Source organism: Arabidopsis lyrata, assembly GCF_000004255.2.
Source record: "Arabidopsis lyrata subsp. lyrata unplaced genomic scaffold ARALYscaffold_6, whole genome shotgun sequence".
Lineage (NCBI taxonomy): Eukaryota > Viridiplantae > Streptophyta > Magnoliopsida > Brassicales > Brassicaceae > Arabidopsis > Arabidopsis lyrata.
This window is the reverse complement of record NW_003302550.1, coordinates 24,801,321-24,815,360: the sequence shown is the minus strand read 5'-3', so window position 1 is coordinate 24,815,360 and position 14,040 is coordinate 24,801,321. Positions and strand designations below refer to the sequence as shown.

The 14,040-nt window shown below is 33.1% G+C and overlaps 3 protein-coding genes across 5 annotated transcripts; all 3 read right to left on the bottom strand.

Annotated features, from left to right (window-relative positions):
• Nucleotides 1-34: 34 nt before the first annotated feature.
• On the bottom strand, nt 35-2,902 carry LOC9309020 (rop guanine nucleotide exchange factor 3). Of its 2 annotated transcripts, XM_021023223.1 has the most exons (8): nt 2,541-2,902; nt 1,812-2,185; nt 1,622-1,738; nt 1,383-1,537; nt 1,221-1,295; nt 827-1,126; nt 388-732; nt 35-294 (listed from the first exon to the last, which is right to left on the bottom strand). In XM_021023223.1, exons 2-8 carry the CDS (start codon nt 2,128-2,130, stop codon nt 175-177), a joined length of 1,431 nt encoding a protein of 476 aa, XP_020878882.1. In that variant the 5' UTR covers nt 2,131-2,185; nt 2,541-2,902; the 3' UTR covers nt 35-174. The 2 variants fall into 2 exon arrangements, with proteins under 2 accessions (XP_020878882.1, XP_020878884.1); XM_021023225.1 differs by having other exon boundaries at nt 132-294; nt 1,383-1,738; nt 2,705-2,901.
• A 1,761-nt stretch (nt 2,903-4,663) lies between these two features.
• On the bottom strand, nt 4,664-6,388 carry LOC9309019 (elicitor-responsive protein 3). The gene is made up of 6 exons (XM_002872904.2): nt 6,044-6,388; nt 5,885-5,950; nt 5,657-5,795; nt 5,424-5,559; nt 5,112-5,215; nt 4,664-4,914 (listed from the first exon to the last, which is right to left on the bottom strand). The coding sequence occupies exons 1-6, from the start codon at nt 6,117-6,119 to the stop codon at nt 4,812-4,814; spliced, it is 624 nt and encodes a 207-aa protein (XP_002872950.2). The 5' UTR covers nt 6,120-6,388; the 3' UTR covers nt 4,664-4,811.
• A 610-nt stretch (nt 6,389-6,998) lies between these two features.
• Nucleotides 6,999-10,065, bottom strand: LOC9311092 (transcription factor MYC1). Of its 2 annotated transcripts, XM_021023781.1 has the most exons (9): nt 9,640-10,065; nt 9,215-9,511; nt 8,776-8,872; nt 8,634-8,648; nt 8,429-8,485; nt 7,846-8,325; nt 7,355-7,765; nt 7,195-7,255; nt 6,999-7,118 (listed from the first exon to the last, which is right to left on the bottom strand). In XM_021023781.1, the coding sequence occupies exons 1-9, from the start codon at nt 9,786-9,788 to the stop codon at nt 7,003-7,005; spliced, it is 1,683 nt and encodes a 560-aa protein (XP_020879440.1). In that variant the 5' UTR covers nt 9,789-10,065; the 3' UTR covers nt 6,999-7,002. The 2 variants fall into 2 exon arrangements, with proteins under 2 accessions (XP_020879440.1, XP_020879439.1); XM_021023780.1 differs by having other exon boundaries at nt 7,011-7,255; nt 9,640-10,061.
• Between the last annotated feature and the right edge of the window lie 3,975 nt (nt 10,066-14,040).

Below are 14,040 nucleotides of genomic sequence, written 5' to 3'. Positions count from 1 at the left end.
GATGAACACTTGTCTCTCTTTTTATAGCCTTAAATGGGGAAACTTAGCTGATTACTATCATACATGTTTCTGGATATCTTTTCGAGGATCTTACATTTCATTTGATCTGATTTTACTTTACAAGAGAGGGAAACAGGAACATAGAAATCTTATCAAAAGTCTACCAAGTACAACTTATTCACTACCTCTCATGGTTTTGTCTACATAGAGAACATCATCAATCCAAGCAACTATGTTAAAAGCTAAACCTTCAAGTACTCTTGAGTAGCTCTCCAACACAGCTTTTCCAACATCCTGCAAACCAAAAACACAACACTTTTTTTTTTTTTAAGTAATTATTATAGTTTACTATCAATTTCAATGACTTTTCATATCTTCAGTTTTTACCTTATTGTACTGAATCTTGCATATATCTAATGATGTCTGAGACAATTCTGGATAACGCTGTTTCAAACAGAAGAGGAGAGTCTCTGCTCTCTCAGCCATAACATAGTTCTTGTCTGTTCTCTCTGTATTTGACATAAGATCTTTCACCATGTTCCATGAGCTCTTAGAGTTACTAAGACAAGCTTTGCGTCTCCATGTGTACATAGAAGCTTCTACTCTATCTGCTAACTGAACAGCTTCATGCTCAGAGGCTATGTTCAGACAATCTAACAGTTGTTCTGGGAAAAACCGACCCGAACCACTCATGTAACGGTAAATTGAATCTCCAACACTGCTTTTACCACACTGCATGCAGAGATCGAACATACAAAAATGAGAATCAAAACCGAATCTTCAAGATTCTAGTAGGTACGTATAAAGGTAACAAAAAACCAAAAACCTTTGGAAGAGTTGTCATGTAAGACTCTGGAATCTCCATTTCACTGAGAATGCTACTGTTGATAGCCATTGCAGCTTTGTGAATCTGATTGGTACTCTCTCTCTTGTTTTTGAGTTGTTTTCTGGCTTTATCTGACAAACCTTCTGGTGGCACTAGAGGAACTGGTAACCACCATTTCTCTTCTTTCCTTTGTACTATAACTTTCCTGAATGATCCAGTCGAAGAACGCGCTGATTTCATCGACAAACTTCCTTCTTCTGCATACCAAAACTCTGTGTTTTGGAAACTATCCAATGCTTCCTGTAACAAACAAGGATCAAAAAACAGATGTTATTATGTATGATTCATAATCAGACCGAACAATCATATACATTTTTCGGATAATATATATTACCATAAGCATTGAATCTAGCTTTCTCAATGCAGGTAAGTTGATATAGATATCTGCTCTTGGTCTACTCTCCATCACCTGAAGAATCCACCAAGAAAACTTTCATTTTTCCATATTTTTTTCCTTCTTTCAACTTTCAGAGAAAATATTTGACAAGTTACTTACCTCAACAGTAGCTCCATTGCTTAGATTCTGACATCTAGGGATGAATTCGACTATGTAATCGCATACCGATAAGAGACAATTCATCTCTCTCTTCCACATTGCTCTCTTCTCTGTTTCTAACGGCTCTAACCTCAGATTCTGTCCAAACACTGTAGCTGCAAACATTTATATGCATCAAAGAAGAATCGTTTACAGTTGTCTGAAACACGAGCATATATAATGATGCTTAATGTGTTTACCATAAAGATTGGTAATTGCGTTTGAGATCGTCACTGCAGTGCAAACTCCTTTACCACTCCCTGACATGTCTTCTCCAAGTAGAAGCTTTGCGAATCTTTCCTTCATTGTCTCAAGTTCTGCACAAACCCTAGAACACATCAGACATTTAAAAAAGTAGTAGTAGTAGAAAACAGAGAGAAAACACAGTACCTGGTTCTGAAATTTCTTGGACTGCAAGACTTTCATTTGATTGCATCTCTAAACCAGAGAGACATTTGGAGCTCTTAGATTCAGTGAGGACAGGCCAATTACAAGGAGAAGCTTCACTACAGAAGCTGTTGGTTTCATCTATCTGGTCTGAAAAACCTGAAGTGCTCTCTGAACAAGTTCGAGGATAAACAAAGGAATCAATGCTCATCGTCGAGTAAACCGGAGTTTCTGCTGCTGATTGATCATTTTGGTCAATGGATCTAGGTGATTGATGATATCCCACATCGTCGTTTTCATCTGGATTCGATAAATTCTCCATCTTTAATCTGAAAACTCCTCAAAGGTCTGTCCTTTTTGTTCTTGTTCTGTTTCTTCTGAAGAAATAACACAAAAAAAAAAAAAAGACTTCGTAGTGATTATCAAGAAACTTTAGAAATTTGAAAGCGGGAGGTATTTGGATAGTGAAATTTCTTAGGACCAAAGAACAATAAAGCAAGAAAGCAGAAAGCAGAAAAAGAACCACAAAAATCAGATCAAACGAGGATAAAAAAATCGCAATTTTATTGAAAATTTCACCGGAATTTTTGTTGAGTAGGAACAAAAATGAAATTCAAAATAAAGTTTTCACAGATAACGATCACGGAATGAGAGAAAGTCTGAAACTTTAAATTTGAAAGGAAAAGAACGTTAAAGTAAAATCAAAGCAACGGTCTTTATTTGATAATATACCTTTAAAGCTTCTTCTTGAATTTGAAACGTACGTTTAAAGCAAATTTGTTGAACGTTAAAAACCAAATTCCCTCTTGTTGAATCCAAAACCTTCTTTAAGCCGGCGACCGGAAAATGGAGTAAATGTGGACCGTCCGATGATAGAAAGGAAGAACTGATCTTACCATCCAGACGATGAAGTGGCTTTTCCTTGGCTTCAACAAGTGTTTTTGGTTCTATGAGAAATATTACAAATACCTCTTAAAGAGCTATTTGTCTATTTGGCTACTATACTTTATCATTTTCTTGTTGGCTTAAAATATGGACTATAGTTTTCAATCGGAGAAAATCTTTATTATTGGAACCTTCCTCACCCACAAATTAATAAATTATTAGCTCCAATTGGAAATTACATTATGTTTAATTATTAATGATTGCACATTCGACCAATGATCAATTTATCTTTCTTTTTTCGTTTCAAAACAATTATTTCACATTTTTCATTTTAGACATCTCATGTAACTTTAGCATATTATTATTAGTTTGTTGAAGAAAACTGAAGATTTTTAAGAATTAAAACTCTCGTTCATATTTAATTTGTTGAACCCCAAATATTTAATTATATCAAAGATCTTGATTGAAGGTGAGATGTGAGTGAATGTTCAACGTATATCGATCATCTCTTGACCTTTATAAAGTAAGTAATCTTTGGTCGGTCTAGTAATAATAACACCTCCATTGGAAATTTTATTTTAATTTTTATGTGTCAACGGTTTATTAAATTAGGAGAAATTGTTAAAAATGCCCCTTTTTCAATACCCCTTTTCAAAAATGCCCCCTTTGAGAGTCAATTTCTAAATTTGCCCTCTTTTAATTTTTAATGACCATTTTACCCTTATTTGAAACAAAATTAGGTCTACAAAATACAAAATATTTTTTGGCGGGAAAAGTGATCCCGCAATTTTCCCGCCAAAACACTTGTAAAAAACCTTTAAAATACCTTGTAAAATTTTCCCGTAAAAATTTTTCCCGCCAAAAATTTTTTTTTGAGGGAAAAATGATTCCGCAATTTTTTTGGCGGGAAAATTTTTGGCGGGAAAAATTTACAAGGTATTTTAAAGGTTTTACGAAGTATTTACAAGTGTTTTGTAAGGTTTTACAATGTATTTTAAAAGGTTTTACAAGGTACTTATAAAATTTTATAAAAAACTTGTAAAATCTTATAACTTGTAAAACCTTATAAAATAGCTTGTAAAATCTTATAATATCTTATAAATACGTTGTAAAACCTTTTAAAATACATTGTAAAACCTTATAAATACCCTGTAAAAAACCTTGTAAATTTTTCCCGCCAAAAAATTACGGAATCACTTTTCCCGCAAAAAATTTTTTGGCGGGAAAAAATTTTACGGGAAAATTTTACAAGGTATTTTAAAGGTTTTTTACAAGTGTTTTGGCGGGAAAAATTGAGGGATCACTTTTCCCGCCAAAAAATATTTTGTATTTTGTGGACCTAATTTTGTTATATTTCCTTATATATTTGTGATATCTTTTATTAAAAGAAGGGTAATTTAGTCATTTTGTATATAAAAAGGGGTATTTTTAAAAATGGACAGCCAAAGGGGGCATTTTTGAAAAGGGGTATTGAAAAAGGGGCATTTTTGTGAGTCTCCCTTAAATTAGACCAATTATCACATGGTTGGAGATTAGCTTATCCCCATGTAGCCTACACGATTAACCGCAACTCATAATAGGTTAATACTTATATTTGTTTAATGTATTATAGTTTCAATTTGAATTATATAGTTATATAATTTAGCACATGATAACTTAATGTAATGGAGAAGACAAGTATATATTTGCATGGTTCGTGCGTGAGACAGACGTGCGTCCCATTTTCTCGTAGTACACGCATTTTACGCATTTACTTAATCTTTGGGTCATTATTTTAGTGTACTATGGGCTATATATGATATTATACAATATATTAACTATTTTCAACATATACCTTTATTTACTTATTTTTAAAATAAACTTAATATATATGTATATCTAACATATTCAACAACTTTTTGTTAATAGAAAGTGAACTAAAGACAATGCAATGCAAGTAGTCAAAAATTATAAATGATATTGGTTGGGAAATTAAATGAAAGTAAGAAAAATGTTACATCAAAAGATATAAATGCAGAACATTTATTACATTAAAGATTAAGGTGAAAAAGATTAAAGTCATCAACAGTTTCGTATTCTTGCCCATCACGATACCGTGAAAGGGTTGATCGGGAAACCCTAGCTACAAATAAAGAAGTAAGAACATTGCTTATAGTCGACGAAACAATAAAGTAGTTTTGCATTGATGAGACACTGCCTTCTTGCCCATGCAGCTATGAACCTAAAATGTTTGCACAAACTTAGAAATCAAATAAATGTCATCGCTCGTCCTTGATAGGATCCGAATCGGCTTGTAACTATAGAGAATTATTGGAAAAAAAGACAGAAAAAAACAGAGTTTTGATGCTAACCCTTTTATTATTTTAGTTCTCTTTTAGTTGATATTTGTTTGTTTTCCGAAAGCAATAGAGCAGAAACCTTAGCAAAGGAAGTTTCATTAGATTCAGAATTGGAGAAACCATTGGTTCTTCGCGGTTTTTGGCCTCCATCTTCAGTTCCCATGCTTTCCTCTGCAATTTATCCTACAATAAATTGATTTTCTTGAGAAATTTCGAGATATATATATATATATATATCTGTATATCGATGTTCTTGAATATTTCAATGTGTTCAAACACCAAAGAGTACTAGTAAAAAGATGAACCTAAGATTAATTAGTCACCACAAAGATTCTCATCATGATATGTTCTATAAAATTCAATTTTGTAGGATAGTTACCGAGTTATTTACCGTTGCAATGAATCTCAATCCGACTTTTAGTTCACCTTTAAAAGTATCGTCCTCAAGAACAACATTGTATGGAGCTGGTTTAATTTCCATGTATCCTCTGTCACGTCCTTCGGTTATTATCCCTCCAAGATGAATTCTGTACCAAAAAGAGTCACAAACACAAGGATGGTATTATATCTGATATCTTGATAATGCTAAACCACTCGAATTCAGTTTCTGCAAGCAGAACTTACATGGTTTCACCGACAAATCCACCATCTTTGAAGAGCTCTTTGTCCATGATTCTAAATTTGATGTAGGTCAGCTTCTTCCATTGAGACATTGGGAAATCGAAAACAAACTTTTGGTTCCACAATGCATTGTCATTATCACCTGTTTTCATAAAAGAACCAAAAATGTTTCCATATATACATTTGGCTCAGAATGAAAATAAATTTACTAAAGAGTAACAAAACTGGAACCTTTCGACATTTTGCTACGGTATTCCTTTATCCCACATTGTAAGAGCACATAATACACAGGACTTCCTGCAACCAAAATGATTCCATGAGCATCAACGAGAAATACTTCCAATATTATTATACCATATGAGGAAAGTTTGTTTATTTATTTATAATCACCAATAAAATTTGTGTGTGTGATTCCATGAGCATCAACGAGAAATACTTCCAATAATCCTCTCTTCATATGTGACATTCAAGAAAATCAAATACTTTCAGAAACTAATTAATAAGTAGTGAATGGTATAATTACCGTGAAGGCTGCATCAATTGGAGATATATAATGCACCATAACATTTACTACTTCTTTGCAGGCTCTATGAGTTACATACAAGAGAACACCATAAATTATGCATTCAAGAAAGAATCAACAGTTTCTAATAAATACCTTTTTAAGTTACATTATCCTCCGGGTAGTAAATATCAATCCGTTTATTTAGGATTCAGCAAGAAACTGAAGCACAAAATCACCCATGACAACTCAAATGATTCTGAATATCAAGAAGTTGAGATTCTGAATATCATACACACAAGTGAGAGAATCTGGACGAATAGAAAAAAATTAAAACAGAGAAATTATTGAAAAATTCAAAAAATGTTTTACTACAAGCTAGGTATTGCTCATTGACGAAATTGGCGTCTGCATCACTGAAAAACCAGTCCTTCGTTGTAAATCTCTTCGTATATTCACATATTCAATGTCAAAACAAAACATATAATCTTCAAGATCTGTCGATTTGCTCCAACAAAATGAGAGAAATTCAAACGGAGAAGTTTCGGTAGAAACGCTACGAGACAAGTTTAGGGTTTTCGGCGGGAGTTAGCTTCTTTTATCAAACGGGTTTGTTTCGGCCCAAAAAGCCCATTAAACATAAAAGCCTACGATGACCAAGTCAATTACTTGATGTTTAAGGTAAACCTTATATTATGATAATGTCGGCACAAAAATTGTACTCCCTCCGTTTCACAAAAGAGTGTCGTTTTAAGGTTTTAATTTTGTTTCACAAAGAGTGTCGTTTTGTATTTTCAATGCAAATTTCTGAATAAAAATCCATTTTTAACCTTATTTCTTTAGTGTATTAATAAGAGAGATAAATGTCGAAAATTCCAACCAAATCTTCGCCAACTTTACATACAAAAACCCGGAAAGCTTGATGTAAAGTTAATGGCACATTGCATATAGGTTCAAGAAAGTCTAAATAAATATAACATTTCATCAAAAGTTTAAGATCAATAAGATTTTTACTAAGAAGAACATTAAAACAAATCACCAACGACTCTTCTCAGCTCTCGCTTGATCATTCCTACGGACGCAACTGCAGCCCCACGAAACTGCATGCATAAACCCAAAAAACGTTACGTGTAAGTCAAGAAAACCCTAAGCTGTCTTTTCCAAACATCAAGAAGGTTGGTCTTCCAGGATTAATTCACCTTGGCCTTGAGATTCAATGTGAGGAACTTATTAAGTGTGTGAGATCTAACAGAGAAAGCATCCATGTGAAGATTGCTCAGAGTTTCCATGATGTCTGCAACTATGTAGTCTCTGTAAGAACATCTTACTTCGATCACAACTTCTGTTTCTTTGAGTTTAACTCTCAAATGTGTCTTATCTCTGGAAACAGTGACTTGTTCGGTTTCTCCTGAATTACCATCGATCTTCGTGCTATCATCGTAGTTTCCTGATGTCTCTTCGATCAACACAGAGTCGTTAAGGTTCTCCGGCGTCTTTCTTTGTCTTTCTACGAAGTTAACTGATCCCATACATGATTCTAGCTCTTCTACTCTTGCCTCCAGTTCTTGCAAGTACTTGATTGTGTTATTCAGTATCGATTCTTTATCAACCTGCACAAGAATTCAAAACAGAGTTGTTGGTTTCTGAAACACAGTCTTGTGTCTAAGGATTTAGAAAAAAGAGTTATTACCTCGTTGACAGTGGGAACCATAGTTCTAAGGACACTGAACTTTTCGTTCTCTTTTCTTGTATCCGAAGGATCATCTTGATTCAGACCAGATTTCTGACTTGGGAACATCCTCTTTGTGTGCATCAATGGAACATCATGCAATATCTTCCGCAAAACATTATGTGACTGTTTTTTCTGAACAAAACCCGAGTCTGGCTGCTCACATTGCTTCCACCGCAAGAAACTGGAGCCAGAATCAGAAGAAACCGTACTTGGTTGACGGTGATGGATGTTCTTACTGGACCTATCCGCGGCGTAGTTGAGTACTGTTGAAATGGTTCTTTTGTAATGTAAGTCTTCATCAGAAATACCTAATGGAATCTGATGCTTCTCTTCAATGATCTTAATTCCCATTTTCTTCTCATCATCGTTGTCTTGGTGTGCAGAAATTTCCAACAAGCAAGATTTTACGTGTTGAAGCAGACTATGATCTTCCGAAATCTTTCATTGTTCATGAAAAAGAATAAAACAAATTAAGGTATATTTAATACTTGCGAAGGAAGCAACCAAAGCAAAACCTTTTTATATAAAGATGGAGGGTTACCAATTCAGTGACGCCCAGCTCAATCACACCGCCCAAGTAAGGGAAACACACAACAGTCTGGAGAAACACATAAGAACACATTCTAAAGCATTAATCCAAATTGATATATATACACTGAACTTTTCGAATCTAACAATTAGAGAACTAAACTTTCATTTCTAACAATCAGAACCCAGTTAAAGAGAACACTATATATGAAAAGTACCTGAATCGATGCGCTCTAAAGAAGAGAAGCCATATGAACAGTAATGAAAAGCAAAGAAGATCAAAAGAGATTTATTGTCAGATTCGATCTGGATATATATCAAGATTCAAGAAGAAGAAACTAGAAGGTTATGAGAACTTACTCTTGCTAACAAAGAACGGGAGAAGAGCTTGTTCTCCGCGTATTGAGCATTGCAGAGCCATATGGTCTCACCCGTCGCTGAAGCTCGTCCAGGCAAACTAGGCGTACATAGACAAACCAAAAATGCCAAAAGACATTAATTAATGATCCTAAGAAAAACTTAATATAAGATTTGTACTTCAAATGCAAAAAAGGTGAAAGTGTAACAATAAGGAATCCCAAAGGAATAATCACTCTCCACTATGACCAAATGGTTTTGAAATATAAATTCAAGATTGGTGGTATGAAACCTTTTTACCCAAAGTGATGGATCTTTCATCTTAAAAAGAAAGGACATGATATATTGCTCAGTCCATCTTTATTGCAAATTGGTTTTTATATACGAATAGTTCAAAAGAGCTAATAAATTTCATAGAGAGAGAAAGCTAGAGAGAACAAACCATTGAGAAGGAGAGAAGACATAGGACATGGAGACTAAATAGTACCACTCTTCATCAGAGAGGTCATCTGGTGACAGCATCATACTTGTACTGTGACGACAATTATCATCATCATCATCATTGTGATCATCATGAGTAGTACTAACAGTAGTAGTACCATTATCTCCTTCAAGCATAGACAAATAAAGTTTCCGAAGCTGCTTGCTTCTCTGCAAACCATATTTATAATGAGATTCGTAACTCTTCTTCCTCTTCTTCATATCACCATTGTAACATCCTTCTCCCCACTCCACAACCCTAAATATAGAACATACTAGTACTCATATATATGTAACCCAAGATTTAAAAGAAGAAAAGGGCAATGCAAAGATGAGAACAACAAGATCTGATATTTTTGGTATAAGAAGATTAGATTATAGACTTACCCAGGTTGAGTAAGTGAAGACGACCAGAAGATTGCGTAGCTCCATTGAACACTTCTTACAGCTAAAGCAAGTTGTTTTCTTAATAAGCTGTTTTGTCTTTTACTTCTTCCTCCTGGAGCTTCTACACCATCAGCCATTGTCAAAGACATATCTAGATATCGTGATGAACTGATTTTAAAAGTCTGGAACCAAAGTGATTGATAAAGAGGAGACAACCAAAAGGCAAAATTTATTAAAGAAGGTTTGGTATTGAAGCTTTATTTTCTTTAGTTTCTTTCTTTCTTTATTGCTTTCTCTTTCTCAGCTTGGTCCTGATGGAAAGTCTTAAAGAGTGTCTTTAAAGTCGAGTACTGTGTCTGAATGATGAGAGAGAGTGGTTGACTTGGGTCATGATCTTGGTTTTTGGAGTGACTCATCTTTATACAATACATATGGTAAGAGTGTTGGATTCTATTTGGTGAAACCCAAGGTAAAATATTCTCTAAATAAAGTGATGCTGAAAAATATTTCAAAAAGAAAGATTCAATATAGTGTTCTTTTTTTTCCTCCTATTCATTTGGTCAAAAGCTTGGTTATAATTTACTACTATACTAGGTGATTGGCCAACATCATGCATGGATTATGGATATGAAATAAATTAATAATTTGTCCTTATAAATTTAATACCGTGTCTTTGTTAAACTGTTTTAGATTTGTTTTGCCTTAAGTCCACTATGATTTTAGAGTAATTATCGTGAATTCGTGATACTTTAGAAGAATACAACTTGAGATAATTTGAACCATAATGATATATGTTTTTGTTGATTTCATATTATAGTCTTGGTTTGGATAGTTAATATCTAACAAGAGACAATATAAATACATGTGATGTTGATATTACACAATGTACGCATAAACTAATTTAGATGAATACACCTATGAAAACGATATTTATAGATTTCAGGTTATGATTCATGATTGTTTGCACAATTAATTAAATGTATGTCAATAACCTATATATTGGACTAGCTATCACGATAGAAATAATATATATGTTTATTAACTTATAATTGTAATAAAATTATAGTTACTACCTTTAATGTTGATGATGAAGTTGCAAACAATATTGTAATACTTTTCACAATATGTTTGTGCAGTTTTAGAACACAGTATACGACAAATGTTTAACGAAATAAGCAAAACTAGAGATATGTTCCAACAAAATTCCATTAAAAAAGAGGGAGACTCACATATATACCCCTTTTTCAATACCCCTTTTCAAAAATGCTTCTTTGGCTGTCCATTTTTAAAAATACCTCTTTTTATGTATAAAATGACTAAATTACCATTCTTTTAATAAAAGATATCACAAATATATAAGGAAATATAACAAAATTAGCTCCACAAAATACAAAATATTTTTTGGCGGGAAAAGTGATCCCGCAATTTTTCCCGCCAAAACACTTGTAAATACTTGTAAAACCTTTAAAATACCTTGTAAAATTTTCCCGTAAAATTTTTTCCCGCCAAAAATTTTTTATTGCGGGAAAAGTGATTCTGCAATTTTTTTGGCGTTAAATTTTTGACGGGAAAAATTTACAAGGTATTTTAAAGGTTTTTTGCTGAGTATTTATAAGGTTTTACAATGTATTTTAAAAGGTTTTACAACGTATTTATAAGGTATTTATAAGATATTATAAGATTTTACAAGCTATTTTATAAGGTTTTACAAGTTATAAGATTTTACAAATTTTTTATAAGGTTTTACAAGTTATAAATACCTTATAAAACCTTATAAGTACCTTGTAAAACCTTTTAAAATACATTGTAAAACCTTACAAAACACTTGTAAATACTCCGTAAAACTTTTAAAATACCTTGTAAATTTTTCCCGCCAAAAAAATTGCGGAATCACTTTTCCCGCAAAAAAATTTTTTGGCGGGAAAAGTTTTTACGGGAAAATTTTACAAGGTATTTTAAAGGTTTTTACAAGTGTTTTGGCGGGAAAATTGCGGGATCACTTTTCCCGCCAAAAAATATTTTGTATTTTGTGGATCTAATTTTGTTTTAAATAAAGGTAAAATGGTCATTAAAAATTAAAAGAGGGCAAACTTAAAAATAGACTCTCAAAGGTAGCATTTTTGAAAAGGTGTATTGAAAAATGAGCATTTTTAACAATTTCTCTAAAAAAGATTTCGTTAAATTTTCTTAATTTTTTTTTGGGTTTAAATACTCTTAGTTAAACTTGTGTTGGTTTATAGAAAATCAATAACTTTTTTTTTTTGCGTGATAATACGTCGGGGTCTTATCGTCTTACAATCATTATATATTTTTGTCCATCTTGTTGTGTGGAAATGGAACGTATCAACATACTTTTTTTTTCTTTGGTAAATGTATCAAAATACTTTTTTTTTTAAATGTGTATCTATACGTATCAACATTCTTTAACAACAAAAAATGGAAGTCTTGTCTGGTTCTCATCAATGTAGATAATTAATTTTTTATTACTCGATCTTAAATATATGACAAACAGAATGTAGTTATACTTATACGTAGTTGCAAGAAAATGGAATATACTAGTTGGATAGTGAAGATTCCAATTTCTATGATAGATATAAATGCGCATTTCACCCGCATAATTCCAAGATACCCTAATAGATTATATTAAGTCGCGAATCAAAAAAGGATAAAAACAAATACACTCGATCCACTCACTGTTCAAGTTTGATAATCAGTCGCGGGACATCATATACCGATGGTATATATTTACTTTACCATCAAAGCACTATTTTGTCCGAAGTAAGTAAATATAGCAAGTGGCAGTAAAAAACAGTAATAAAATTGAAGGCAAGATCAGGAGAGAGAGCTGGCTGAGATGAAGGCAAGAAACTCGTGAAAATAAATAATTGATCCATCTCTATCCACGAAGCCCTACCTTATTTAGTAACGCACCACTTGTGGTTGCATGCACATTAATTTCCATAACGACAAAACTTTGTGTTTAATTTTATAAACTATTTCTGTTGACACAACACACTCACTATGGCCATACATATGTTTGTGTTTATATTTTCTATTTCCATAGAAACAATTATTATAATTTTAGATGCTCTAGACTTTTTAAAAATATAATAATAAAATTCTAGTATAAAAGTCTATATATGTACCCTAAATATTACAAAACATATACAATCCTAACCAATGGGATCCTAAATCACATTGCATTCAGGTTATAGAAAAAAGAAAGCCAAAACGAACCACGACAAAGAGAAAAGATAAATAAATCAAAGTTGAGTGAGAACTTGAAGTGTTGAGGTTTGTCTTTCTCATTATACAAGCAACAATTTTCTTTCTTCGGAGACAAAGAAATGAGAGATTGCACATCAACACTTCAAGTTCTCCTAAGTTTGTTTTGTGGCAGATTGACCGTGACAATTATAGTTTCAATGCTTAGATCAAGAACTCAAACAAAAGAATTGCTCTCTTTTATTTCTTTAGGAAATTCCTCAAACCTAAAGTTTTCTTAACCTCTCAAACTTCTCATACAACTCTTAAAGGATATTACAACTCAATATCTCTTTATATAAGAAAAACCCTCATGACCTAATCCTAACACGATTAGAATCTTCATTCAAGATTAACATAAATCTCTAGATAACTCCTAAAGATCTTCTCTTATCTCTTTACTAAACCGGTTACTTATGACTCAAGCAATCTCCCGGTTTAGTCTCATTCAAGCTTAAACCAACAATCTCCTCCTTAAGCTTGAAGTCTCTTTTCACCACCTCTTGCACTCCAATAAACTCTCTCATTTCTCTAAACTTGATCCTGCCAAGAGCCTTGGTCAATATATCTGCTTTATGTTCTTCACCGGAAACATGCATTACCTCAATCTGACCATGTTCAACACATTCTCTGATAAAATGATATCTTCTATGGATATGTTTGCTTCTACCGTGAAAAACCGGGTTCTTTGTGAGAGCTATAGCTGATTGATTATCAATGAGGATAGTAACCTTTTCATTTGGCGTTCCAGCAATCTCACTGAGTAAATCTTGAAGCCAAATAGCTTGTTTTGCAGCTTCTGTTCCTGCCATAAATTCTGCTTCACAAGATGATAGTGCTACAACGTTCTGTTTCTGAGAACACCAAGATATAGGACTATTCCCAAGATAAAATATATGACCCATTGTACTTCTTCCATCATCAGGGTCTACATTATGAGAACTATCACTGTAACCTACTAGCCTTGGTACCTCTTTAGACCTGCTAAACATTATACCAAGCGTAGTAATACCTTTCAAATAACGCAGACACTGTTTCATGGCTGCAGCATGTGATTCACGTGGACTCTGCATATATCTGCTCAATATTCCAACACAGTAGCTCAAATCTGGCCTTGTATGCAAAAGATACCTGAGA